General features: G+C 52.0%; 11 protein-coding genes across 11 annotated transcripts; 8 read left to right on the top strand and 3 right to left on the bottom strand.

The window, feature by feature from the left end:
- Nucleotides 1-313: 313 nt before the first annotated feature.
- A1O1_06265 (uncharacterized protein) lies at nt 314-1,704 on the bottom strand (the record flags this gene model as incomplete). Its single annotated transcript, XM_007727144.1, has 2 exons — nt 314-1,461; nt 1,518-1,704. 2 exons carry the CDS (start codon nt 1,702-1,704, stop codon nt 314-316), a joined length of 1,335 nt encoding a protein of 444 aa, XP_007725334.1.
- A 1,846-nt stretch (nt 1,705-3,550) lies between these two features.
- A1O1_06264 (protein phosphatase) lies at nt 3,551-4,598 on the top strand (the record flags this gene model as incomplete). Its single annotated transcript, XM_007727143.1, has 2 exons — nt 3,551-3,553; nt 3,600-4,598. The coding sequence occupies 2 exons, from the start codon at nt 3,551-3,553 to the stop codon at nt 4,596-4,598; spliced, it is 1,002 nt and encodes a 333-aa protein (XP_007725333.1).
- Nucleotides 4,599-5,372: 774 nt separating this feature from the next.
- A1O1_06263 (uncharacterized protein) lies at nt 5,373-6,238 on the top strand (the record flags this gene model as incomplete). The annotated part of the gene is made up of 2 exons (XM_007727142.1): nt 5,373-5,967; nt 6,051-6,238. 2 exons carry the CDS (start codon nt 5,373-5,375, stop codon nt 6,236-6,238), a joined length of 783 nt encoding a protein of 260 aa, XP_007725332.1.
- Nucleotides 6,239-7,986: 1,748 nt separating this feature from the next.
- Nucleotides 7,987-8,529, top strand: A1O1_06262 (uncharacterized protein). The gene has a single exon (XM_007727141.1). It carries the CDS (start codon nt 8,070-8,072, stop codon nt 8,442-8,444), a length of 375 nt encoding a protein of 124 aa, XP_007725331.1. The 5' UTR covers nt 7,987-8,069; the 3' UTR covers nt 8,445-8,529.
- Nucleotides 8,530-9,807: 1,278 nt separating this feature from the next.
- Nucleotides 9,808-12,565, top strand: A1O1_06261 (uncharacterized protein; the record flags this gene model as incomplete). The annotated part of the gene is made up of 6 exons (XM_007727140.1): nt 9,808-10,046; nt 10,140-10,168; nt 10,245-10,346; nt 10,403-11,046; nt 11,094-11,456; nt 11,501-12,565. 6 exons carry the CDS (start codon nt 9,808-9,810, stop codon nt 12,563-12,565), a joined length of 2,442 nt encoding a protein of 813 aa, XP_007725330.1.
- A 401-nt stretch (nt 12,566-12,966) lies between these two features.
- On the top strand, nt 12,967-13,880 carry A1O1_06260 (uncharacterized protein; the record flags this gene model as incomplete). The annotated part of the gene is made up of 2 exons (XM_007727139.1): nt 12,967-13,207; nt 13,315-13,880. 2 exons carry the CDS (start codon nt 12,967-12,969, stop codon nt 13,878-13,880), a joined length of 807 nt encoding a protein of 268 aa, XP_007725329.1.
- Nucleotides 13,881-15,094: 1,214 nt separating this feature from the next.
- A1O1_06259 (uncharacterized protein) lies at nt 15,095-17,397 on the top strand (the record flags this gene model as incomplete). Its single annotated transcript, XM_007727138.1, has 3 exons — nt 15,095-15,718; nt 15,813-16,549; nt 16,962-17,397. The coding sequence occupies 3 exons, from the start codon at nt 15,095-15,097 to the stop codon at nt 17,395-17,397; spliced, it is 1,797 nt and encodes a 598-aa protein (XP_007725328.1).
- An 883-nt stretch (nt 17,398-18,280) lies between these two features.
- On the top strand, nt 18,281-19,972 carry A1O1_06258 (uncharacterized protein; the record flags this gene model as incomplete). Its single annotated transcript, XM_007727137.1, has 1 exon — nt 18,281-19,972. One exon carries the CDS (start codon nt 18,281-18,283, stop codon nt 19,970-19,972), a length of 1,692 nt encoding a protein of 563 aa, XP_007725327.1.
- A 1,359-nt stretch (nt 19,973-21,331) lies between these two features.
- On the bottom strand, nt 21,332-22,541 carry A1O1_06257 (delta-aminolevulinic acid dehydratase; the record flags this gene model as incomplete). The annotated part of the gene is made up of 2 exons (XM_007727136.1): nt 21,332-22,240; nt 22,308-22,541. 2 exons carry the CDS (start codon nt 22,539-22,541, stop codon nt 21,332-21,334), a joined length of 1,143 nt encoding a protein of 380 aa, XP_007725326.1.
- A 697-nt stretch (nt 22,542-23,238) lies between these two features.
- Nucleotides 23,239-24,336, bottom strand: A1O1_06256 (uncharacterized protein; the record flags this gene model as incomplete). The annotated part of the gene is made up of 3 exons (XM_007727135.1): nt 23,239-23,333; nt 23,393-23,602; nt 23,658-24,336. The coding sequence occupies 3 exons, from the start codon at nt 24,334-24,336 to the stop codon at nt 23,239-23,241; spliced, it is 984 nt and encodes a 327-aa protein (XP_007725325.1).
- Nucleotides 24,337-26,253: 1,917 nt separating this feature from the next.
- On the top strand, nt 26,254-26,628 carry A1O1_06255 (uncharacterized protein; the record flags this gene model as incomplete). The annotated part of the gene is made up of 1 exon (XM_007727134.1): nt 26,254-26,628. The coding sequence occupies one exon, from the start codon at nt 26,254-26,256 to the stop codon at nt 26,626-26,628; it is 375 nt and encodes a 124-aa protein (XP_007725324.1).
- Nucleotides 26,629-27,250: the final 622 nt, after the last annotated feature.

The following is a 27,250-nucleotide window of genomic DNA, read 5'->3' as shown; positions in this document are numbered from 1 at the left end:
GATCACGACCTAGAATTCAAATCATCCATTTGCATTCCAGCCTTATAGGCTATCCAAAACAGCCTGAGGAACCATATACGCTTTTTGATCCCGGGGTTCAGAGGACCCGATGAACTAATGTATCCAGTCGGATCACAATCTGTGCCATCCAAGAAATCGCTCAGTACTTTTGTCCATGCCGTGTCGGTATAAATGTTCATCCTGAATCGTGAAATGTCGTAATATCACAAGACACAAGATCATCGCTGCCGGAACCAATGGGTATAAATCGCCCGTTCATGACTCAAAACACAGTTTTCCGACTTCATCTCGATCAACCGGTGGCCGGTCGCTTGTCGCTGTTGATACCAGAGGCCGTGCCTACAGCCGCGGTAGTAGTGCTAGTACGCCGGCCACTATGGCTATCGAAAGCCTTTCCGAGTGCACCACCAGCACTAGTCGGAGTGTGGACATCATGTTGCGAATGTGCCTTTGCATTCGCTTCCACTGCGAGATGCTGCCATCTCCTCTCTTCATCCGGACGCAGTTTTCCAGGAAAGAAAGTGTCTCTCATACTCGCCCCGAGATGAGGGTATTTCTCCTCGACAGCAAAGAGCGCATCCATAACCTTGTGGGAACCAATGACGTCTTCCAGAGTCAGTGGAATCCCATATGCTTCTGGGAACCTTCTGTAACCGGCAACGAAAACGTTCTGGACGATGCCAACGCCCCCAATGGCAAGCAGAAACCAGGTGTTCCGCTTGAGGCCGGCTGCAGTCAGCAGCAAGAGAATCCAGAGGGTCGCCAGAATACTCATCACGATCCTGGTTCCCCACGAGGCCGAGACATCGACGTTGGTCTGACCGGCGGCAAGGTCCTCCAGATCGAATCCTTTGCCGTTGCCCAGAACGACGATGGCGTGTTGGCTTCCGTTGCCTCTGGTCAAAATAATATTCTTCGAAGACCTCTGTCGACATGCCCACTTCTCCTTGCACCATTGCGGCAGACTGCCAGTGGCGAAGGACAGGAGGATACCCGCGACAGTAACCAGAAGGATACCCCAATCGCCGAAGATGGCGCAGGGAATGGCAGCGATGCCGAGTTGGACGACGGTCGTGGCAAAGCCCATCCAGTAGACGAGGTCGTAGCCAGGGTATCCCTTGACCGCTTGCCCCGCGTTGTAGATCGATATGCAGAGACCAGCTTGGGCGGGCTTCTTCACGTTTGCGCCAGGCTCGACATTAACGACCTTGGCTTTGTCGTGCTCCCAGCGATCTGCAAGGATCTGGTCTAACTTCGCTCGCACTCTGTCGTCCATCCAGCTGTCGAAATCTCGCACGATCCGCCCGATGATCCAGCTGGTATTGCCGCGCACATAGCCCGACCTGCCATTGATGACTTGGCAGTTACAGTCTGGAAGGGGCATCAGTCTGTTTTCCCCGACTGCAGAGACAACCGCGGAAACCCCATATGCCACCCATCCTGAGTCGTGGGTCAGCAGGCGACTGCAGGACCATTTCAGAACCCAAGACACTCACCAAAGGAGAATGCCACGGGGGTAATGGAAGTACCAGCAAGTTGAGCGAGAGCACGACCGACTACATCACCGCCTAAGATCAGCAAGACGGAGAAAACATCACCAGGGTGTTTCCATTGAGACCGGAAAGCGTCTGATGTTTCAGCTGGGTCGAGTGTGCGACGCATGAGATCCATGACAGGTGGCATCGCGAACCAGGGACGAAGGGCTGATATAGGGAGTAGATAGTTAGTGTATCATAGCGAGTCCTTCACAGACCGTGCACACTCCAAATGGCGATCACCAATGGAATAAGATGAGTTTGCACGTTGGGATTGTCCGTGATGACATTAGAGTAAGCACACAACGAGGCTGGCGTTTGATACCTTGCGGCCATGTCATTGAACCACCCCAGCCATCGGATTGGCCCCCAAAGGCACCAGCCACTCCGGTCACTAGCTTCGGCCCTTACCGAGCTCCTTAAGCAGACCCAGTATTTCAGCCTTGGGAATGGATCATCTTTGAATTCGTCTTCAACTCTGTGGTGTCACCCATGGTCGCCAGTTCAGGAACACATATTTATATATATTGTAGCCATTTGAAACAAGGGCAGTCTTCGACAGCGCGTGGCTTGGAAAAAATGAGCTCAACTTCAGGGAGTCGGTCGCACATGCTGTCCATATAGTGAACACGATTCGACCCGGCATGAGATTTTGTCTACGTCCCGAAAGTTTGGCCATACTCGAAGGTATCATCGGAAACGCGAAGAAAGCAACACTTGGTGTGGAGGAAATAAGCAAGCCTGGAGTACGAATATGAAGTCGATTTCGAATACGTACGAGCTTGGAGCCTTACGTAGGAGTTTCGACTTAGAAATCCGAGTTTCGTTCCGTTCCTGGGTATCGTTCTGCGGGCATCTTGAGAGCATCCTAAATTAATCAAAATTTGTACTGGCAGGTGAGTAAGGATAAAGTCCATTTGAGAAACCACAGAATGATATAGCATGTAGCATCTCGGTCGATTTGCCGTTGCCCACTTGACAATCATGCTGCTGATGTGAATGGAGACTCCCGGGCTGTGGCCATCTGCAGATATACTCACTTAGATAACCAAGACAACACCAATCCGTCGGGACCAAGTCCTGGAGATTCGGTAAGCCGCTTCAGCCTTCCGACCTAGACACAAACCGCGCCATCCAAGATCATAGTCTTGCACAGGTGGTGGCTCTCAGAATTGTCGCCTCCAGCGGAGCATCGGCTCGCAATCTTTCCAGGTTCTCTCGATGTATTTCCTGTATCTATTTTGGAATTGCGAGGCCGTGTCCCTAGCATCACAGCACCTTTAAGGTTGAGCGCGTGGCCAAGTAGTCACTGTCAGCATTGCATTTCTGGTTTTCAGCTGCTCTTCAGCTGTCACTTTCTTGAGATTTTAGAAACCTGTCCAGATTCCACCAGGATGGTAGGAATCGATGCTTTCACAGACCATGCAGGGTCAATCAATTACCCACATACTAGTAGGATGAGCAGGCCAACCAGACGTCGGCAAGGCGTGAATCATCAGAAGTACTCAAAGCCCCGTCTGGTCATATCAAAAGTCCGATGGTTTGCAGGGTGTGATCATGAGCTGCCGATGCGCTGCAGGATCCAACATGCAGCTTCTGATGTGCCACGTGTCTTCTCTGCTTTGCGCATATGCCTGAAGCCTGCTTAGAGAGGAGGATTGAAAAGAAGAAAAGTGAAGGGTGAATTTCTCTATCTCGAAAGTCAAAGGTGTCAACTTGAAGTGGAGTGATATAATTGCTGTCTGACGAGGAAATAGTGGTAAAAGTGCTGCCTGATTAACACTGTCATCACCCCTATCAAGCCGTCATTTGGTCAGAACCCTGCTTTGGGGCGAAACTTCTGGAGCCGCCAAGGTGATAAGATATTGCCTACATCATACTAGGATTGCCTACCGGCTGGCAACTGTTTACATACACGCAACGCAGTCGACCCTCAATTCATTCAATTCACGACTCTTACACACTACCTCACAAACGTATCCATAGTCATCAAAATGGTAAGTGTGTGTTCGTCAAAGGCGAACAGCTACTGACCGTGCACAGCCACCCTCAGACTCCCAAAAACGACTGGCGCTCTCAATCATTGACTTCCTGTCGGCCTCTCTCAAAGATGGCACCCTCACCTCTGACGATGCGGACAACATTGAGGTCGCCACGAATTGTATCGCTGAAGCGTTCAAGGTCGACCCAAATGACAAATCAGCCATATCTGAAGCAGTCGGATCTCAATCCCTGCTCAGCATCTTTTCCGTCTATGAGAAATTGAAGGGAACCGGTGCCTCCAGCGGAACATCGGCTCCCAAACCCTCAACAACGTCTGCGATTAATCCCGAGGCCGACAAACTCAAGAGTGCCGGAAATGCTGCAATGCAGCAGAAAGATTACAAGACTGCCATTGCCAAATACACCGAGGCCATCAAGTATGCTCCTACGAACCCCATCTATCTGTCCAACCGCGCGGCCGCATATTCGGCGCTTGGCGATCACACGTCGGCAGTGCAGGATGCCGAGCTAGCCGTTGCGGCCGATCCAAAATATACCAAGGCGTGGTCAAGGTTAGGTCTGGCGCGGTTTGCCCTGGGTGACGCGAAAGGGAGCGTGGAAGCATACGAGAAAGGGATCGAGTTTGAAGGTAATGGTGGAAGTGAGGCCATGAGGAAAGGACTCGAGACTGCCAAGAAGGAGCTGGCTAGAATGGAAGCCGAAGAGGACAAGATCCCCGAGGACGAAGTCGACGACGCTCCAGGCAACACCCGAGGCGGAGGTGGGATGCCTGATCTCTCAGGACTGGCAAGTATGCTTGGTGGAGGTGGCGCCGGGGGAGGCGGCGGCATGCCCGATCTCTCCAGCATCATGAACAACCCCATGTTTGCATCCATGGCGCAGAATCTGATGCGGAACCCCGATGCCTTGAGTGGTATCATGAACAACCCTACGATTCAAAACATGATGCAAGGCCGGCGAGAGGGTGGCGGCGGTGGCATGCCAGACATGAGTTCCATCCAACAGATGATGCAGGACCCTAACATTGCCAATCTGTGAGTACTACCTCTTTCCTTGGAGTTACTATTGCTGACATGGGGTTTTCCAGAGCGCAACAGTTCATGGGTGGAGGCGCCGGAGCTGGCGCCGGAGCTGGTGCTGGAAGAGGAGCTGGCCAGTAGAGCATAGGGGCCAGGTGATTGTTTGCATTGCACTCCATAGGCGAAATGAAGTCACGATACATCAAGTACTCTGTGCATGCCATTGTTCGCGTAGACTGATTGTTTGTTTCTTCGATACAGCTGGATCTGCCATTGGTGAACCCGTCAGAGCGATTGTGACTGGTCAGCCTCGTCCGTTCATATGCCTGACAGTACCTCGTCTCAGTTGTTCTCGGTATTCGAGCAAATGCACTGAGATCTCCTCTGCCTCACGTATCAGTCCGCGCCACTGGCATTATGTTGTTAAGCCGCGGATGTCGTTATCGGCGCTCGGCCGGGCTGTTGACACAAGTGACAGCTGGTTATCTTGCATGAAGCTAGAGACTGCAACGTGGCATGCATTCGAGCAACACTGCACGAAGATGCAATCTGCTGTCACCTCGCGAGTTAATAACCTGTCCCTCTCATAAGAGACACATGGGAGGTTTACGACCTTGTCACTGACAACTTGTGGCGATAAGTATTGGGCGCGATTCATCTGTCACATCTCCCTCCTTTTCCGGCGCTGTTGCGGAGATCCACATCCGATCGTTAACAAGAACTGTATACCAGGATACTCACTCGCCTGTCATTCAACAGCCCGACGGCGTCTCAAATTACCGGGCCTAGCAGCATGGCATCCATTGCCGGCAAGGTATTTGCACTTACCGGAGCGGCGTCAGGGATTGGTTTGAATACATGTTGCCAGCTGGCACGACTCAAAGCCCGCGCCGTCTCTATCGGCGACGTCAACCCAAACCTGTTCGAAGATGCGAAGAAGACGTTACTGGACATCAATCCCGACCTGCAAGTCTTGACCGCCAAAGTCGACGTTTCTTCGAGCGAAGAGGTCAACGCGTGGATCCAAGACACGGTGAACACGTTCGGCGCCCTGGACGGAGCAGTCAATTGCGCCGGTGTCATCAACCAGGGCAGCACATCAGAGCAGACACCACCCCTGTTTCTGAATGAGACGGATGAAACGTGGAATCGAGTGGTCGGCATCAACCTGAACGGTGTCCTGTATTGTATGCGAGCCGAGGTCAAGGCCATGATGGATCTGCCCAAGGCACCCCGAAGCATCGTCAACGTGGCCAGCGCGGCCAGTTTGTTCCACGATCCAACAATTCTGTCGTACTGTGTCACGAAAGCAGCGGTCGTTAGTCTCACCACCACGGTCTCGAAGGAGCTGGAATCGTTGGGCATCCGACTGAATGCCGTCTCTCCCAGTAAGTGAAAGGAACCGCCCAGGTCTTCATTATCAGACGGAACGAACCATAGGTTCTGACAAGTGGGTTTCACTTCTATATAGGCGCGACAAAGACTGGAATGTCTCTGCAGTGGTATAAGAACGAGGAAGAGGCGGTGGCCGATATGGCCAAACGCGGCATCACACTGCTTCAGCCCGAGCGAGTCTCAGACACTATTGTCTGGCTGTTGGGTCAGGAGTCGGATGGCATATCGGGCGTCAATATTCCCATCGGTGCAAGTGCTCCTTGAGTCTGGTTCGTTGCAACAACGACTATAGTAGTGTGGAGGAACTCAAGCCACATACTAGACACATAGAAGACTGTGGAAATACCTGGCATCCGGAAAGGCTACCTACCAAGTAGATACCTAGTATCGTTGGTATCCTCGGCGGCCGAACAAACCCCCAACCCACTTTCGCAGTACAGAGTACGTACCTAGTATCAACACCAATGCCAACAATTTGCTGACTCGCCGCGTCTCCATCTCAAATATTAGTTCCCGCGATGGACCAGACTACAGACTATGGACCTACTCTGTGGGTAGTAGTTCATCAACATTGACATCATCTTGCAGCTTGTCTTCTGTGCTTTGATCCATCACCACGGACTTCGAAAGAGACGGACACGGGCTTGACCAGACCCACGCCACTCGCCAAACCACTGTCGTCTAGACCTCGTGTTTGTACAGAGTACGCGCAAGCTTCCAACACCAGCCGGGGGACTTGATTGGAGTCAAGCTGCAGCTCTGCATCGTCCTGCGAGACACTGCATGCTCGACTGCTCATCCTGGTTTTGTCTTAGGTGGGACGGTAGCTTCCAGCCACCGAGGAAGTCAACCGATGGCAGATGGCACCCTGATTGGGCTGACCAGGCCAAACCATGGTCGCCAGAAGTCTCCTACTAGCAACCAGCCTATCCCATATGGCGCCAAATATCACGGCTCAGGTCATGGAGCAATCATCGTCGAGATAAGACTACCTTTCATCGAGTCTGCCGTGGCTTTAGGAGCCTACCACCACCCTTGTTTCTTGCATGGGGCGGACGGCAAACCACGACTCACTGCATGTTTCTTCGACAGCGGGGTCGCTTAAGCTCGAGTCCACGTTCACTACTGCGGTCCTTGCAGCTGCTACAAACCGGGAATGTAGCGAGCGGTATATTTCTGGATCTTGGAAAAAGCTGGAACTCTCGTCGCAGAGCTGGATGGAGCTGAACTCAGTCAGGCGATTTCCCCTGGGGCTCAGAAGCTTGACGACCACGTTGTGTACGAGGTTCCTAGCTGCGGGACATACAGCTTAGCTGTAGACAAGCTGAGGTACAGAGTACCTTCGCAGACCCAACGCCGTCGACTACTACTACCGATGCCTCGCCTTGCAGCTTGACGCAGATCTTCCTTCTTACTTACTGTCGGAACTGGAGAAGCCTCGAAGTCTCTCACTGCATGCCAGGTTGAGGTAGCCAACTAAGGCAGGGCCGCACCTATCGCTTCATTCCACTATTCTACAACTTCAACTTCTCGCTATTTGCCCATCGGCCATCACTACCATCTCTGTCCACTCTCGCTTTTGTCTCTCGTTTCCCATTCCCTTTTCCCCATTACCCCTGCCACTAAGCTGTCTTGTTACCCTCTATGCCCTACCGTCGGGGTTGCCTTACACATCGTCCTCACGTCAAGGTGTCTTATTGGTCAGGCTGAGACGACCTACTTCATATCCTAGCTCCAACCTCTATGCGAATGCAATACCGACGAGATGCTCAGCTTCAATACCGCCGTCGTCCTCTTTCTCAACCTTCTGGGACAAGGCTTGACATAGTACGTGACCACTTATTACTTCAGCCTCGCCAATCCCTCTCTGGACTGCTAGTGCAAGACCTGTACAGGAAGAGACCCAACCCTACATTACCCTACCCTATCCAATCCTACCTAACCTTACCCTACCCTACCCTACCGTGTCCAGCCTAAGGTACAAAATCAGCAAAACCCATCATCACGGAGAAGCATTCTCACTAATTCTCTGCTCCCTTCTTCTTCTGCTTTACAGTGAACAAGGCTACTGGACTCCCGAACCAACGACAACCGCATGGTGGACCCCAACCACAACATCATACTGGTCATACTGGACCCCCTCGACGACCTACACGACATGCTACACGCAACAGAACGTCGTTGTGACCGTCACTTCGGTGCTGCCCTGCCCTGTAACCTCGACCGTCGTCTACTGGGAATGCTGCGACCAATGCGCCACCAACTGCAACTACCCACCCACCACGACCTACGATTACGGCTACGGCACCACGACCGTTACGTCGTATACCACCACGACACCCGCGGCCGCCGCGGGGTTACAGACCCAGACCATCACGAGCAACGGCCTCGTCATAATAGTCGTGTCGACCTCGCCGGGCGTGACCACCCCCACGCAGACGGCGAGTGTGGTGTATCAGGTCGTCAATGAAGCGCAGGATGGAGGGCCGTTTGCGAACCTATGGTCTGTCGGCATGGTGTTGGTGGTGGTTGCTACTGTCATGATCTTGTTATGATATGATTTACGATGAATCGATGTGATGAGTCCATCTAGCCCTGCCTTTGATGAATGCAATTAGGAAAATATCCTGCATTGTATTGGGTGTGTGTGATCATGGTGGTATGTATGTGTTCAAGGATGTTGGGAGGCGATTTGTCTGCTGAGCTATCTCATCACTGCATGGGCGGCATTTTGGGGAAGAAGGAGATGAATACCCCCGAGACCGCCCGGGAGCGGCGGCCTAGAAGAGCAGGACTGATTAAAATAATGATAATGAACGCACTAAATCCTTTGTATGAGAAAGAAGTCTGAAACGGACGCCCCCATATCCTTTCAACGTCTGGTCACCCTTTTCGACCTGTCCACCTTCCCTTCCGACGGCCTTGGAAATGAGTGAGGGGACTGTCTTGCAAACGACAAGAGCGGCAAATCCTTTTTCCTTCCTGGAATGGCATCGCCTACCTCACAAGCATCGACTCCTCGAGAACTGATGCGATGCTCTTAAGACGATACCGATCCTTCCACATGGTCTTACACCCAGAGTCACACGCCAGGTCCAGCTCTCGCATGACAAATTACTCAGTCTTCAATACGATGGAGGCAACCGATCCGATTCCAACCTGAGAGCTGGCGAGTATACTGCTCAGCGTCGGTCTTCGTAGGTCGCCTTATTGCCATGATGAAGATACTGGTTCAGTCCTAAACGCTGATCAGAATCATCCTTTCGCGCACGCGTTTCGTCCCCTGGCACCGGTCTGTATCGAGACAGATCAAGCTCAACGGCAGGAGCGCATCGAACGTCACTTCTTTGGCCACTCAACTCCTCGTTTCCCAAGGAGTGAGATGGTGTGCAAAGGTAAGGTACCTAGTAAGTAAGTGGTTATGTCTCCATTGAGCATCTTAAATTAGCATCTGCCTTGCCAGATATCAATGCTTAGTAAAAGCTTGGTCTGATAAGGTTATCGTGTCAGTGCTGTCAACCCTCCGATTGGCGTATGCTGGGTATCGGTATCCTATTAGTGCCCAAAATGACATTCTCATTACGGTTACCGGCTGACGACGTAGTCCGGTTTGTGAGACACTCACTGCACTACAGGTTTATGATTGCTTTTTGCTGGCATCATATCCATATCCATATCATGGCATGCTATTCAAGTCGTTCAGATGGATGGTAGGTACTACTAGTATAGGGGAACTAATCAATAGACATGACATCGGATGTTTGTCAAATGTCACTATGCACACACACACATAACTACTTCGATAAGCGATTGATCAGCCAGAGTAACAAACAATGCCACCGTTCGGTTCAAGATCGTCCAGTTCGCGCGGGTTCACTCGCCAGTTCCGCCTGAATAGCCAAAGAACAGAGACCGAGGCTCTGCTGGCGTCGCAACACGACGAAGAAGATCACGCCGATAGCGATGGGCTGTATCCGCCTCATTGCACCTGGACGAGCGATCAGGCCGAGCCGCCTCCAGGGGCAGATCTGTATAGGAATGCAGATTGCAATGTCTATGAAAACATTCTCCGGTAAGAAGCGCTCGTTCCCTCATCCAATCCCCATGCCATCCGTGATAGCAGACGCTGTGAAGAGTGCAGAGCGCTGACCTAACTGGAAAATAGGATTCGGAGAGATATCATCAACAGCATTGGTGAGCAAGGCTGACCTGACCCAGGAGAGCGAGAAGTAGGAAGTCTCCAATCAGTCTAACCACCAACCACTCACAGATGACCCGTACTCGCTGGAACAATTGAAAGCACCGCGCATGAACATCTCCGTCGTTCGGCCTCTGGTCGATTCCATCTACGGGAAACAGGACCTTTCGCTCGGTCTGGCCACTATTCCAACATCCTGACAGTGAAGATTATTACTGACCCTGCCTTAGTATACTGTCTGCTCGTCAACCGGATGCAATTCATCCGTGAGCAGTCCTTCGCGACACATCATCAGACAGTCAATCTCACCCGTGCGCTTCTGTGCGAGCTGGCCGCCGAGAAGGTTCTTCGTCGATATAATGAAAACAACCCTGGTCCGCGAGGCCTGCTGAAACTGGCTAATATACTGGTCGCCGGCTTCGACCCGTTCCAGGGGGCGCCTCCGGAAATCGTGCAGAAAAGCACGCACCCGATTCACTGGGCAGCTAGAAGGAGCGGCAAAAAGATCGAAAAGAAGCTGACTGCTCTCGAATTGGCGATTGTGAGTGCAAGCAAAAGCTTTCTGGCCAGTAGTGCTTGTCAGAAAGTCGTGGATGCCATCTACCGAGGTAAACTGGTCTACACCCCAAGCAGTTTCATCGACATCATCCCCGATGGTTGGAAGAAGAGACCGATCTCCTTGTATGACCCCAGGAGAGCGCCCCTGCTGAACCAATACCGCTTGATTGTGCCTCGGATCCGAAATGTCATCGAGGTCTTCCAATTCGTCATTCTACTTGCACTGTACATTGCACTCATGGTGGGTCGAGAAAGTCGGCTGAACACGCGATATACCCCGGTTGAGGCCGTATTTGACCTGTACGCTGCTGGCTGGGTATGTTGCGGATGGTTGTACCGTAGAGCCTGAGCTAATATGGGCAGGTCCTCGATCAATTCGCCTCCATCCTCGAACACGGCTGGGGTGTCTATACCCAGAACTTGTGGTCATTCCTGGATGCCACTTTCAGCACCATCTTCATCATATATCTTGTTCTTCGACTCCATGCTTTGCGAATCGACGACCAGGACAACTCCATCCTGTGGGCCCGGACGGCTCTTGACGTGCTCAGCTGTGCAGCGCCAGTTTTGATTCCAAGACTGGCGTTCAACATCATGTCGGAGAATATGTTGTTCCTCTCCTTGCGAGCAATGATGTCTGACTTTCTCACTCTTACTGCACTTGCTGTTTGGTGTTTCGCGGGATTTATGTTGAGCCTGAAATGGTTGCATGCTGGGGCCCATTCAGTAAGTCTTGGGTGACTCGTTCAGGAAGCATCTAACATGATTAGTCTGTCACAATTGGCAAATGGATGATTTGGATTTGGTTCGGGCTCGATGGTACCGGTATCGACGAGTCCGTCGATTTCCACTGGCTGTTGGGACCGGTGTTGATGGTGCTGTTCGCCTTTCTCGGAAACACGCTGTTCCTCACGATCCTGGTTTCAATGTTGACCACCACGTTTAGCAGCATCGTCTCCAATGCCATTCAGGAGATTCTTTTCCGTCGGGCAGTTCTGACCTTCGAGGGGGTGAAGTCAGATGCCATATTCGCATATATGCCGCCGTTCAACATCGCCGCACTGATCATCATGCTTCCGCTGAAACTGGTGGTTTCGGAACGAACTTTTCACAAAATCAACGTTGCAGCGGTTCGGACGCTCAATATGCCGACATTGTTGGTGATTGCTTGGTATGAAAGAAAGACATTGTGGATGTCTGACAAACCTCGACCTTACCGTGCCAGAAGAATAGATTGGAAGAATACCAATGGGCCGAGACCCGCCGAATCGCCATACTGGGCCCTCTCGAGGTTTAGTGTCCACGGAGACATCCATGCAGTGTTTGACATTGATCCACCGCAGCCAGTCTTGGACAAAATAGCTGAAGAGGATGATTTGGAATATGGTGATGGGATAGGAAAAGCGGTCAATAACAATTTGAGTAGAGGTTTCAACCCTGCCCCGGTGTCTCGACGAAGCAGTCGAGCAAGCGATTCGAAGCGACGGATGTCTGCCAGTTCCAAAGCCGAAAGACACCAAAGCAAGGACCGCAGGACTCCAAAGGGATCCCCAAGGGAGGAATTCCGAGACTCGAGCGAGGCAGAAGATGAAGGTAGTCATCCACCCCATCACCGCAAAATGATGAGAGGGGAAAGAATGGATTCCATCGTCGACTATAGCGATGATGGGGACGATAAGCTCCTGGAGGCGAACACAAGGTTGCACAAGATGGAGGCCGCTATAACAAGGATTGAGGCTATGCTGTCGCAGCTGGCAAATGGGGATGCCAGCTCAGAAAACACGGAAGGGAGGGAGGAGTTGGAGCAGGAAATGCAATCGGGCACGATGAAATAGGATGGCTGTCTGTGTCGCGGTTTAGTAGGCGTGTATTTGGTTTCTTCGTACAATTGACGGGGATAGGCCGAAGAGGCCTTATGATGCCAGTACCATTGTTACCTTGTAGATCCTGAGGTACCTGCTCGCACGATAAGGTATGCTACTATGAGAGATGTGATGTGTTCGCCTACATGAAGCTGAGAATATACTGCCAAGACTGGTGGTGGTTGCCTGGACGACGATTCGTGTTGTGGTTCCCTTAGTTAGACGCCAACCTGAACTTCATCATCAATGCTCAGCGAACTCGCGGTTTGCATAGTTACCAGGTATCAACCACCTCGATTCAATTGAGACCGCCGCGCGCACTCGAATCAGCCTATACAATCACCGAAAGAACATTTCCCTGCAAGACTGCAACGATGTCTCAAGCATGCTTCTCCGCAAGCACCTCCTCATTCCGGACATCACAGTCGCAAAACGCCCCCATGTCCTATTCAGACAATCCTCTGACCCAATTACCGACGGTAGACTTCAATTTTGACGACCTGCGAAAGCGCATGACCGAATTCAGCTTAAAGTTTGACGCCTTCATTGAGCGAGGCAGGAAACGAGTTCTTGAAGAGAGGAACGAGTTCCGCGCGCATCTGGGAGAGTTGCACGGTGAGTAGGGCCAGAAACAAAGATCGCCTGTCCTTGAGAAGCTCGCACGAGTGTCTGTCGCAAAGCGAAGTAAGCTGACTGGTCATTATGTCGTGTGGAATGAATAGAGGAGCAGCGATCAGCAAATACACAAATCACAAGCCTACAGTCCACATTGTCGACACATAACCACGTCCTCGCGCGAGAACAAGCCGAAAAGAACGAGATGCATGCACAAATCTCCAAACTGGAAGCTCACCAGGCCAACCAAGCCGCGGCGCGAGATCGGCTGAAGAGCGCGATTGCACAAACACAGCGGCAGATCGAGGTCAAATTACAGGCGCAGCGCGAATATGCTGCCAAAATGGATCAGCAGAGTCGATTGAATGGGCCGGAATTGGGGTTCTGGGAAACACATCTCGGCTGCCGTATTGAAGGGAGTGGCGATGAAAATAAAGTCAAGATCGTCTTTGTTTTTCCGCCTGTCAAGGGCGGGAAGGGGGATGAAGAGAGGGAGGCGGTGTTCGAGTTACAGGTTCCTGCTACGGCGACGGGGAAGTATGCTGTGGTACATATGAAACCGAGACTGGATGGTGCGAAGGTGGATAAAGTGGTCGACCGTTTGAATTCGTCACGCGAGATAGGGACGCTGTTGAAGGGGATGAGAGTGTTGTTTGCGGAAGTGATGAAATGATGAAAATGAAAGAGAGTTTGATGACTGATTTGGATACCCTCTGCTGCAATGGTAATTGGAACGACAGAATGGGTCTGAAGATGCCAGGTTGGCCGACAGTCTGAAAAAGACTGGAAGGCCTGCATGTTGTGATCCTCGGCGATATTCTATCCAGTTCTCGAAGGTCATATATTTCGGACAGCCGACTCCTCGGAGATATGTCCAGCAGTCCTGCAACTCTTCAAGATGGCTTCAAGAAGAAAATACCTATTGTTCTCTTGCAACGACTTGCAACATGCAGCCTCTTCCTACCTTTCGATGAGATGTAGTCTTTTCGCTGCTGTCGTCCGGGAGACGCGACTATTCGCATCGCACCGGTAGTCTCACTTCGATATTCGCACCATTATGGACAGCCAGTCCGTTTGACAGAGTTTGATACTGCTGCTCAATCCTTACCGTGCATCATGGATCTTCAAGCAAGCTGTACGAGCGCTAGCACTCGTCATGGAAGCATAGGTGATGCAACCAGGAAACGCATGTGTTTTGCCCTTCATGCCTGATGCATGACGACAAGTCGATCTGTTATGGATTAGGGAATCCGGGTCCATTATAGTGCTGTGCCAGTCAGGGTACATGTTGGAATGGACGTAAGAAACGGTGGGTCGGCAACCGCGTTCAAGTTCTTCATTGCAAAGTCGAGTAGTCCGACGACCATCTGAAGCACCACCGGCCTCGGGTCCAGCAGAGACTCAGCCAGCAGGAACTCAAACAGGAAAGAGTCAACCAGCAAACAAGAGTGAGCTCGAGTATGTCTCGGTGCGGTTTCAGGAGTTGGTGTCGAAACTCGCCCTTGATCATTATGGTAACCTCCCCGGTTCCTGCAGGGAACAGCGCTGCGAGACTCATTGTTTGCTTGTTGGTAGTGGGAGGTATGTCTGATTGAGTCACTGCAACGTATTCGGTACATAAATGGTGTTGTCTTCAAGATGCAATAAGAGACGAAGGTAGATGTAGATATCTAATGAGGCGGCCATCAATACATGTATGCAAATAATGCGCCAAGCAGACAATTGGACACGCGGCGTCTTGCGAATTGGACGACCATCCCGAGTTCGGACAACGTTTCCATATACTATTTACATTTGCGGTTGACGAACACCATTAGCATTGTGAACGTACTACGTCGTCCACGAATATGGCTTCAATGCCCCCAGGAGGTGCGGTTGACGTTAATGATGTTGACGGAATGCAGGTTGGCTGACATTTGTTTAACAGACCAGAAATCCAAAAAGAAGAAAAAGTCCAAGAAGAAAGGCACTACTGCCCCGTCCCCGGCAGTAGATGCTCCCACGATCGCCGTCGAGCCCGAAACTCCTGATCCTGGCGACGAACTAGAGACAAAGGATACGGCAGAGAAAGAGAGCGAGGACACAGAACTAGAAGATGACACCAAGGCGAGTGTGCACGCGGACAGCAAGCAGGAGTCTGTCAACGAACCAGAACCAATACCAGAAAAAGAACCAAGCATACCTACGACGGAGGAGACAAGTTCCGCAGCCTTGACAAATGGGGATGCCAGGACTGTGAACGAAACAGAGAAATCCGTCGACAACAACGATGCTGCAGCACGGTTTGACGCGCTCGTCAAAGATCGCGATGCCCTCCGTCTTGAAGTCACTCAGCTCCGCCAGTCACTGGAGGAACTACGGTCCAAACATGCCACCGACATCGAGACTGTCCGAAGCGAATTGGCGGAGACACAAGCCGAGAAGGAAAGCGCAGAAGAGCAATACCAATCGCTACTTGGCAAGGTGAACACGATTCGATCTCAGCTTGGAGAGCGTCTCAAGGCCGATGCAGTACGTACAGTAACTCCGTCCAGCCCTCTCCTTCTGTTTCTATAATACTACTTCTTCATCTCCCGGGCATTCTCGGCGTACTGACAAGGAACAGGAAGACCTGGCGCAAGCAAGGACCCAGATAGACGAGCTGGAAGAACAAAAATCCGAACTCCAAGAACGATATACCGCGCGGTCCGCCGAGGTCGAGGAGCTGACGGCACGCAACCAAGACCTTGCCACCAAAGCGGCGGAGCAGTCCAAAGAACTGTCGACGTTGCGCAATCGCCTGACGCTGGCCCAGCAGAATTGGCTGAAGGAGCGAGAAGAGCTCGTCGACCAGGAGGCGTACCTTCGCGAGGAGTTCGAAAGTGCCAAACAGGCCATGCATGACTGGGAGGTCCTGGCCATGGAGGAACGTACTATGCGCCGCGATCTGGCCGACCGGAACGTCGATCTGGAGGAGCAGGTCTCTGCCCTGAAAGAGGCGTACGAGAAAGCCGCAAGCGAACGTGACACTCAAACGAACACTGTCGATGGATTGCAGAGAGCGCTTCAGGAGATCCAATCGGTTCGAAAGCAAGAATTGAAGGAACTCGTCGAGGCGAATCAGAAGGAGCAAGAAGAGCTACGCGCACAGCTGCACGAACTCCAGACGAAACACGACACGACTGTCGCCGAGCTGGAGCAGACCAAGAAGGAACTCGAAAGGGCCTTGCCTTTCGAAAAGGAGGTCAAGGAGAAAAACCTGCTGATCGGCAAGCTGAGGCACGAGGCGGTCATTCTCAACGACCATCTTACCAAGGCTTTGAGGTTTCTCAAGAAGGGCAAGCCAGAGGACAATGTGGACAGGTGAGGCATACTTTGGTTTCTTTCCTCTTTTCTCCATGTCTTCCTTTTCCCTCTTCCCTTACATCTCCCAACTCCTGTGGCCATCGTCGTTACAGATTCAGACACTATGTGACCATCGTGTCGGTGTGTGTTGCATTGGTGTTGTGGACGGGGAAATTGAGACCCATCGATGGACAAGACGTGCCGTCGAGGCCTCGGAGGGTTGCCTGTCCTACGACGCTTTGCAACACTCAACAACCAGACATGACTCAAGATACCGAGTTCCATGGCACGATGGGCAAGGTTTTTGGATCTACAGACCCATTGCCCAAGACTTCCCATACACCCTCCTGCAGATCTTCGGCATGACATCGTGATCCCCTCTCTGTACTCTACTCTATATGCTGACAACTCCCAAATTCTTCCTATCCAGACAAATCGTCACAAACCACTTCCTTCAATTCCTCGCCCTCGACCGGGCCGACCCCAAGAAATTCCAAGTCCTCCAACTCATCGCCGCCCTGCTAGGCTGGACGGACGAACAACGCGAACAAGCCGGCCTCGCGCGGCCTGGAGGCCACGGCAGCTCCAACACCTTTGCCTCGAATTCCAATTCCCTCCGACTCCCCGGGTCGCCGCTCTTCCACCGCACGCCGAGCACACCAGCTTTGCACCATGAGTACTTCGGCCCGGACAGCCTGGGTGTTTCTAGCCCTGGTGCATCGTCGGCGAGTAAGGAGTCACTGGCAGAGCTGTGGCAGCATTTTCTGGAACAAGAGGCCGGAGCGAGTGCCAACAAGTCAACGAAGACAGGAAACTCGAGGCAAAGTAGTCAAAGCACGACGATACCGCCACCGACGCCACAATAGAGTGGATGGAAACGAATCTTCTTTTCTGGAGAAGACTTGTATCAGAACAAAAAGTCGGGTGTTTGACAAAAGCAAGCCTTTCAAGAAAACCTTGTGCAATTCCAATCTACCTTATGTTTCATTGTATTACTTCAACTTGAAGATTGTGTCAACAATAGAGCAGTGCTGTAGTTGAAGCATGGAGTCTGTTGACCGTAGTCTCTGTAGTGGTGAAGAAGAAATATGGTAAGGTCGAGGCTGTATAGGTACAGTTTGAATAAGGGAGAGGAACAAAGGATACGGTACATGTATTGTAACACCAGCCCGTATTATTACCAGGATGATTTCAATTGGCTCTCCTCCCTTTCAACTTCATCCACTCTACTTCCTATTCCGGCGACGACTAAAGCTTGGCATTTCTCCTCCCGACCAATCGCCTGCAGCCCCTTTCAACTTCTCCTTTTCCCTTCATTCCAAGCATTTCACGACATCAACTGCAACATACCTCGCGCCAACCGATCAACGTCGGTGCAGGCGTGCCAGTTGGTGTCTCAACTGTCACATCCCTGCGGCTCCTTAGTAAGGAGACAATGTTTGACTCCCGTTGACTAGTGTCAAATGTTAAAAGATTGGTTTGCTCCCGCAATGTCTGCTAGTTTGGCTGTTGGGGTCTCCGCCTTGTCTCTCTTCTGTATACACACCGACTAACCATCTCCTTCTCCATCCTCTATACTGTACAGAACAGCTTTCTGCCTTTCTTACCCTTCGCCTGGATCATGACCTGATTGATCATCGTCGTGCCCTCTGTCCACTGACCTCCATAAAGGGCTTTGTTCTTACCCTCACAAGAGCAACTCCTCACGCCCATGTCCATCTCCGAACGGTGACCATGGCGTGGCTAAACATGCTGCCCAGGAAACGCGTCAAGATCGCCATTGCATTGTTCACACTCCTTGTGATCCTTAGCTTTCTCTCAACCAGCCCATCAAAACCGACCAGGATCCAGCACAAGTTCACACGGAAAGCTCAGATCCAGACGGCCCGCCAGAATGCAGTCAAACGCGAGTTCTTACATGCTTGGACGGGCTACAAAGACCATGCCTGGATGGCGGATGGATTGATGCCCCTGTCCGGAAGTAGGAAACAACAGTTCTGTGGTTGGTCAGCCACGCTGGTCGATTCTCTGGACACCCTATACATCATGGGACTCGACGATGATTTCGATGAGGCGGTCAACGCCACTCTAACCATTGACTTCACCGGCACGGCAGGCGACTGTGACGTCAACCTGTTCGAATCGACCATTCGTTATCTGGGAGGGTTGATGGCGGCTTATGATCTCAGTAACGACGCTCGCCTCCTTCCCAAATTGGTGGAGCTGGGCGATATGCTGCATTCGGCTTTCCGGACTGCAAACGGGATGCCATGCACTCACTGCAAACTGGGAGCTAAGCGAGGCGTACTCATGGCCTCCAACAGCGCTCCCTTAGCCGATGTCGGTAGCTTGTACCTGGAGTTTGCCAGACTCTCCCAGATCACCAGAGACGAGAAATACATGAAGACGGTCGACTTCTTGAGCAACACCTTTGCTCGGGCGCAGGACCAATCCAGCATTGTGGGGCTGTGGCCGGAGATTGTCATTCCAAGTGCCACGGACGGCACCGATCCCATGTTCGTCAAAGCAAACTTCCGCTACTCCCTCGGTGCGCTTTCGGACTCTGCCTACGAGTATCTGGTCAAGACCCACTTGCTGCTAGGCAAGACGACCAAGATCTACGAATCGATGTGGAAGGCGGCATCCAAACAGATCAAGCGACATCTCCTGTTTCGAGCCTTCATCCCGCACGCCGACAAGACCGAGGTGATCTTCCCCGGCATCGTTACTAGATCACGGATTGTCAACCAGACCTTGCTTGAACCGCGGACAGAACATCTGGCTTGTTTCTCCGGAGGCATGTTCGCGATGGCATCGCGGATCTTCAACGAGCCCGACGACTTCCACATCGGCGAGCAGATCACCAACGGCTGTGTCTGGGCGTACCGCAACAGTCCGACAGGCATTATGCCCGAGGCTTTCACGGCGCTCCCGTGTTCAGATAATGACGGCAGACAATGTGACTGGAACGGTTCCTACTGGGAACAGGAAAGCCGCCGTCCCGCCCATTGCCAGGATGCGGATTGCGACCAGTATCGGTTCCCACCCGGCTTTCTGCAGGTGTCGGACCCGTCTTACAAGCTGCGGCCCGAGGCGATCGAATCCGTCTTTGTCATGTGGAGGATGACCGGCAACGAACACTGGCGCGAGGTTGGTTGGTCCATGTTCGAATCCATCATCGCACATACCCGCTCTGCGTTTGGCCACGCGGCTCTCCTGAGCACAATGGAGACATACGACCAGGACCGGTACGAGAAGGGACTGATGGTCAGAAAAGTCCTGGCGAGAAGACAAGACGACATGGAGAGTTTCTGGTTCGCAGAAACGTTGAAGTACTTCTACCTGTTATTCAGCGAGCCCAATCTCATCAGTCTGGACGAATGGGTGTTGAACACTGAAGCCCATCCGTTCCGACTGACTGCTGGGATCCGCGGTTTTTGAGCAGTCGCTTCGGCTGGTCTGATCTGACCACAAAGAGCCACAGGTCGAAACCAACCTTTTCACCATACCAAAAGGCCCAGGACCCGGAGCCGGAAAGGTTCAACAATTGAGCGTCGTATCTCCACGGCCAGTTACCACTTTCGTCGTTCCAGCCGATGACTCGGCATTGTATGCTGAGCTGCAATACCTCCAAACGTTCTGAACCAATGGTAAACATGTGTCAGTGTCTGTCTAACTGGGCCTTTGGGGGGAGCAAAACAGACAAAACGGGCACAATCCGGGCTTGGCCTCGTCTACACTTACTGTACTTCCGCGATAAGGCAATGCAGCACCCATCAACGGGCGAATCCCAGATTCATGACTATGCTCCTCCCAACCAGGGGATCTCGTCTGTGCCACTACAATCGAGAAAAGCCAGCTGCTAGACAGCCGAGCCGAGCTATGATATCATCATTGCCAACAGTCAGCATGTGGAAGGCAGTCAATAAGAGCAGAGCTTGAGAGGACAGTCGGTCAGCACTCTGGAGAATGGATCCGACATTCCAAGCTTGATAACCAGAGAGAGACGAAAGAAGGCAAACAACATGTGACGCGAAAGACATGAGAAAGATCATACATACTTATCTTCCCTGGTGTCGCACACCATAGGGAAAATACCGCCCCCGATTCCATATCATCGGCATGCCCGTAGCAGATGACGTTAGGCAAGCCAGGCTACATCAACAACATACGAGTACGTGGTACACTTTTGACGAAACCTTTATCAACTGCTCTCCTTTTCCAACAAAACGAATCATTAGGAAGCTGTAGGAGAGGGCGTGAACGAGGATCTTTGTGTCCTTGCTATTAAGCGATCCGCTTCCTTTCCGTGGGCGGTTCCCTCCTTTGCTTCTTGTCCGGTTCAAGTTGATCGTGCCCGCCTGGCTGCTAGATCTCTGTAGAAGGAGCCCACCCCTCTCCGGACTGGCCCTACTATGCCACGAGGCTCATCCTCTTCAAGAGCTTATGGAGGCAGACGCCAGACATCCACTACCTACTACTAGTATAGAGGGATCTCTGTGTAAGGGCAACAAAAAGAAGTGTTAGTTTGGACAAAGAGGTTTGGCTCGGGGAGTCAATTGCGTCAATTCTCTTTCGAATATTCATACCACCCTCTTGCAACCGCAGAGGGCAAAGTAGCACATCTCTTCTCACCGGCCGAGTTGCGGCCTCTTTCTTCTTCTTTTCTTTTTCCATCAGCCAAATCTCGGTTCCAGCCGCAAGACTCATTTTGTGCGCAACCACCTTCATCGCTCCCATACGCCGGTCCCGCTACGAGACACAAACAAACACACATGATCGCTGCACAGACCGTATCCCTTATGCATTCAACCAATCCAGAAACTCGGGTGTGAAGTAGCTCACGACGATGCCCGCGCCGGCTCGCAAGATACCTTCTGTGCTCTCGAAGGCCATAGTCTTGAGGTCAAACACCCCGGCTTTGGCTCCGGCGTGGATCATGGCGTATTCGCCGCTGACCTGGTACGCGGCGACCGGCATGTCCTTTGCAAGTTCCTTGGCGTCTGAAATGATGTCCAGGTACGACGAGGCGGGTTTCACCATAATGATGTCCGCACCTTCTTGGACATCTCGTGCAATGGCCCGTCTCGCCAGGCCCCGTCCGCCAGGAGGCAGCTGGTAGCATTTTCGGTCGCCGAACGAGGGGCACGATCCGGCGGCATCACGGAAAGGGCCATACAGACAGCCCGAAAACTTGGCCGCGTAGCTCATCAGGTTGACTTGGTGGGCGAGGCCGGCTTCGATCAGCTTGAGTTTGATCGCTCGTATCCGCCCATCATTCATGTCTGACGGTGCCACACAGTGGGCGCCCGCAAGAGCGTATGCCATTGCGACGTCCGAGATACGCTCCACCGACATGGCGTTGTTCAAGCTCCCGTCGTCACGTAGGATGCCGCAATGGCCGTGAGACGTGTACTCGCACAGGCAGACGTCTGCGACAATAAACAGTTCAGGGAAATGCCGACGGATCAGTTGGATGCCCTTGATCACCGGACCTTCAGGGTCGTCGGCGGCAGTGCCCAAGGCATCTTTCGCGGTAGGAGCAAGAGGCACCCCAAACAGAATGACCGATCGCAGACCCTTCTGGACCAACGGTGTAAGGAATGGAACTAGTTTGTTCAAGCCGAGGCGGTTTTGGTTGGGCAGCGAAGGGATCGGAGTGACCTCGTTGGGGTTGTCGGTGATGAAGAGAGGGTAGATCAACATGGACTGGATGCACTGTGTTAGCAAGCGCACAATACTGCTAGGTCTACTAGCTGGCCGTGTTCCCACATACCTTGGTTAATTGTCTCTCTGCCTGCCATGCTCTTGATAATGGGTGACTGTATCCAGCATGAAGCTGACTCGAAATGTCGCCTGCAATGCTGACGCTCGTCGCCGCGGTTGAGGTGTAGGACCGCGCCTGTGAGGGTCGGGAGATAGTGGATTGGTTGTCAAGGCTGACCGAGCTGTCTCTGGCATTGGCCTGGTCGCGAAAGGCAAGATCTTGGACTAGCGACGAGAAAGACATGATTGTAAATTGCTGGTCGAACGTCGATGAACAAAGGATTTATGAGGCTGCCGATGGGCTACAGCTGCAAAGGACCAGCTGGCGGCGATAGCAGAACGGCCTCTCAAGAGCAGGGAGGAGACCTATTGAAACTTGATCAAGGGTGCTTTGCGATGAGATGAGACACACGAGGTAATAAAGGCCAAAGTGTGAAACTTCCAGGAACCGTCAGGATGGCGAAATAATCTTCTTGTCGCAGTCCGGCAATAACTCTGTAGGACGGGCTGCCGGTCTACAATTCTACCAATTCTCAATCCTACGGAGTCAGCGGAAACCCCGAGCAAGGGACTCGACGACTGGCAGCGGCAAACCCTCCCGCTTATCTCCCGCCACATACCATTCGTCAACCCGCCTCTCTCATCTCCTCGCTCTTCTCTCCTCTCTACAAGGTGGCCTCGGAAATATTCCGGCGTATTTATCCCCCGGTTTTTAGTGGTTCGAACATAGATTCAGAAATAACGGCACTCACTCTGCGAGATGTCGAATTGGAAACATCCTGACCTACGTCCGGTCATGGCTCCAAGGCTTTCTATCGCCACGCGCTTACATGTCATTCATTGTACACCATTGATGTACCAGCTGTATCCCAGCCTCTCATACAATTCCATCACCGTCCGCCATGAAACGCCAATCCAGTCCGCAAATGCTCCTATGAAGTCTAAAGTTGGATATCGTTGTTCAAGAGACGCACTTCCTCGCCAGGCTTGAAGGCGGGAAGACCGATATAAGGACATCCATCGCACCGGAAAGCATCTGGACGGAGAAACGGTAAGCAAGATAAACATGTCAGGACAACGAGGGCTCTCTCTTACCTCCAAGACTGCAATTGCCGCAACTTCCAACTTTGCCCTGCACCGTGAAGTCGACTTCAGCCAAGTCGTCTGCTTGTAATTTCATCGTGTTCAAAGCTTGATCGGCCTTCTCGCGTCGAGCTCGATCTTCTGCTTCCAATCTTTCTGCGAGTCCACATGTACAATCTTTACATGCGCGTCGTCGCTTGGCCTTCGGCTTGCATTCAACAGCTGTAAATGTCAGCATGATCCTGAACCCACAGATAGCGGCGTGTGATGAACATACGAATCTTAAGAGGTCTCTGTAGATCCTCCCCGTCCAGCAAAGTATCTTCATCAATCAATTCATCGTCCGAGTCATTTGTCCCATCATCGAACCCAACCCCTTCAGGAACCGCATCCAGGCTCTTCCGTTTGCCGTTGAGCGCGAGCGGTACTGTGCCATTGGTTGTGTTGGGTCCGCCTACGGCTTGCGCAGGCTTCTTCTTTCCAAACTTCAACGGAACGGACTCCTGCACCCCATAGTCTGGCTTTGAAAATCCCGTCCCAGGCTGGAATGACAGGCCTGCCAAGATGGCTTCATTCTTTTCCACGCCATCAACGCTACCGAATTGTCCATCCTGACTGCGCAGTTGTCCTCCGCTTTTGAGGGCTTTGACCAGCGAAGCGAGCATATCCCGATTTATTAAATTCTGACTTTCGCGGCGAGTCCCATCGGCGTCGGAAAGGATCATGATAAGGTCATACGTCGACTGTGGGAGGGATACCAGACCGAGCGATAATCTATCCAGCATCTGCATGTCTGTCTTGGTCCTATCGTGCATTGCCAGCACTGCGGTCAATTTCTCTTGATGGGATGAGAGCGACGGTGGCGAGAGGAGCAGAGTTCGGCTCGAAGATGGAGGGGCTTTTGCGACCGGGAAAGTGAAGTCATCCGACAGATCCATGAGTACGGAAGGCGACATGGTGGCTCGTTGCTGGATCAAAGGAGCGTCGGTATTGAAGGTGGTTCATGGACTTGAGGACTTTGCAGTAAGCGCAGAAAACCACGAGCAACAGGAACACAACTTTGAATCGTCCAGGTGGAAGCGGAATTACTAAAATCGCAGACCCTGGCCGAACTTGCTGACCAATAATAGTAGATATTGGCAGCCAGGGCTGGAGGGGGCGCTACCGGCTTGGAAAATGCCACTACGTATTACGGTGCAAGGGTTTCTGCCTGCCTCTGATTCGGTAGTGCGCACGTATGATTATGTACCGTAGTCGTGCTAGTAAGTCCTGGCACCTATGTCCCTTCTATGCCTGGGTCTCTTGGTGCGAATCTGTTTGATTTTGATTCCGGCTTTGACCCAGGCTGATGTTAGAGCTATCTACCTTATTCATCCCTGCGGGGTCTTGAAATAGCAGGGCTGGCACCTGTGACCAAAGCTACCTCGAGCACCATTCCACTTTGTATCGCGCACGTGACGAACGGATACCGGTATATTCCGTTGTCAGCCCACTACACAGTGCACCTGCCCATCGTTATGGGTTGGGTGAGGTAAGGCTGACCAGCTGCTCATTCATCAGGTGCTAGAGTTCCGGTAACGTGTCGCTGGCATGGAGCTTTGAATTGAGATAATACGTTAGGTACCTAGATACCTACCTAGGTACTTCCAAGCAGTGTATCATGCTGGAATCTACACGCAGATCTTTCGCCTTGACCGATAATAACCTGAAAGGTTAGGTACCTAAACTTGAAGTGAATACCTAGGTACCTAGGTAGGTAGTGCCTAAACTGATGTAATATTATTCTCTAACACAGCCTTGAGTACTCCAAGCCTGCGACATTATTTCGTCGGTTCTTTGTCTCCATGGTCTCCTGCCAGCAAGTGGCGATCCTTCGAACTCGCAAGCACTTCGCAATTAGTATCATTACAGGTGCCTGGACTCCACGTCCACCTGCATGTTAGGCAGTGTTTCAGTAGTGATAGTACTAGCAGTAGTAAGGCCCGGAACTCGATCGATCGCTGCCGGTACCTGCCTGCAGCCCTCTTCAAGTTCCGGCATTACAAGTTGGGGTGGAGATGAGGCCAAGTCCAGAACCCCGCGCTAACGCCAGCGCTGCTCCATTTCTAGCACTAGTCCATGACGCCAGCCACTAAGGCAGCATGAAAAATCCGGGGAAGGTGCAATGACGACGGCAAGGAAGGCGCCAGAATGACCAGGAGGTCATGCGAGCAGCGAGGATGGAGACAGCAGGAGATGCTGTTCATCGCAGCCTGAACACACCATCTGGGTTATTCGGTCACCTTCTTTCTCCAATAAGGAGTTTCCGGCCCCTGTCACATAACTTCCGGCATTTATCTTCCTGGCCATTCCCCTCGTCCTGTACAATACGCCAAACCAAAGCAGCAACTCAATCACAACAACAACAACGCTCTCAAACATCTCGCGTAACTCTGTGCTATTCCTGCCTCGGATCATCCTACCATCCTATCGCAGACAAACACCAGGTAAGCCTTTCCTTCGTACCGCGCTACCGCAGAGTCCATTTATTCGTTCATCATCCTCATCAATGTGGTCCGAGCGTCTTATCGCTTGAACTGCAGGGTCGCGAGTCCCCTTCTTTAACTCCAACTTCACTTGATAGACACTGACTTGTTCTTCAGCAAACAATCTGCTACCTCGTCGACTCTAATACCACTGAAACTCCTTCAATTCACTTGTGTCGTGCCCTATCCCTCCTTCTCTACAAAAGTAAGTCATTCCGACCTCTCCGACGCTGGCTGCTAACCCTCCGTCAGTGACTCGCACCACCAAAGGAAACGACCGCAACCACAGCGCTCTGGCTGACGGTACCGCCGTTGCTGAAGACCGCGTCCCTCGCTACTTCGCGAAACATGGTCACGCCGACGCCGATCCGACCAGTGTCAAGAAACAAGGATTTGGCAAGGGAAACTGGTATGATCTCACCCCTGCTCTTTGCCGATGTCAGCAGACATACTCACGATGACGATAGGGGTCGCGAGGGCGAGGAAGTCGAAGACTATGGCTACAACTTTAGCAAGACTCGTCGTCGATCCAACAGCAGCACCCATGGCCTAGGTGACTTCAAGACGAAGTTTGAAACCCGCGATGCCGACCCCGTCTTCGAGGAGCAGTTGCATGGACCGACCGAGGATGACGTTGAGAAATTCTCCAACCTATCCAAGGAAGAGAGCATCGACTCCAGCACCAACGCAGGCAGTGTCGATGAGGAGTACAAGAAGATGTAACAACACAAAACAATCCTTCCTAGAGATGATTGGTCATTCAGTCGGTGGCCAATTCATTCTCACATATGGCGCTCAGGATGGTGCTCACGAATGTATACCAAGATACAACAGCAGTCACATTGCTCACAGAGCCTCAAGGTGACACAAAGCTGAGGATTCCATGGAATGAAATGGGTTCAACCCACATGTATTAGCATAGCACGAATCAATGCAATCAGTTCAGTTATGACACAATGGACACGCTCTTTTACCATTGGACGATTGTAGGTGACATGGAGGCAGCTGGGCCACAGCACCTTACGGTATGTACCTGTATGTATTGGATCGGTAGTAGTCGAACCTGTTAGGTAGCCTTTGAAGTTCATTGACTGCGTCTCTTTTGCCAGATTGTTTAAAGAGGCGTCAAGACCACGTAGCGCGCAAATAGTGACGGCCTTAAGGCGGCATTAGGTTTGTCCTAAACGGGAGTGTTGGCGGACGCGAAATACGCAGGCCACCACAACCCGGGGTTTACAACGGTCATAACAATCACATCTCAATTGACCCTTAACCAGATAATTTCGCGGTATTATTTCGTTACAGTTGCTCGTCCCTTCTCCCTTTCTCGACGTCTTGGACGTCA

This window comes from Capronia coronata (genome assembly GCF_000585585.1).
Source record: "Capronia coronata CBS 617.96 chromosome Unknown acBCG-supercont1.5, whole genome shotgun sequence".
NCBI classification, from domain to species: Eukaryota; Fungi; Ascomycota; class Eurotiomycetes; order Chaetothyriales; family Herpotrichiellaceae; genus Capronia; species Capronia coronata.
Note: the sequence above shows the minus strand (reverse complement) of the source record. Positions and strands in the feature narration are given on the sequence as shown.

Coding starts and splice junctions, on each gene's coding strand:
- A1O1_06262 (XM_007727141.1), top strand. CDS start 8,070: ATGGTGGACCCCAACCACAACATCATACTGGTCATACTGGACCCCCTC.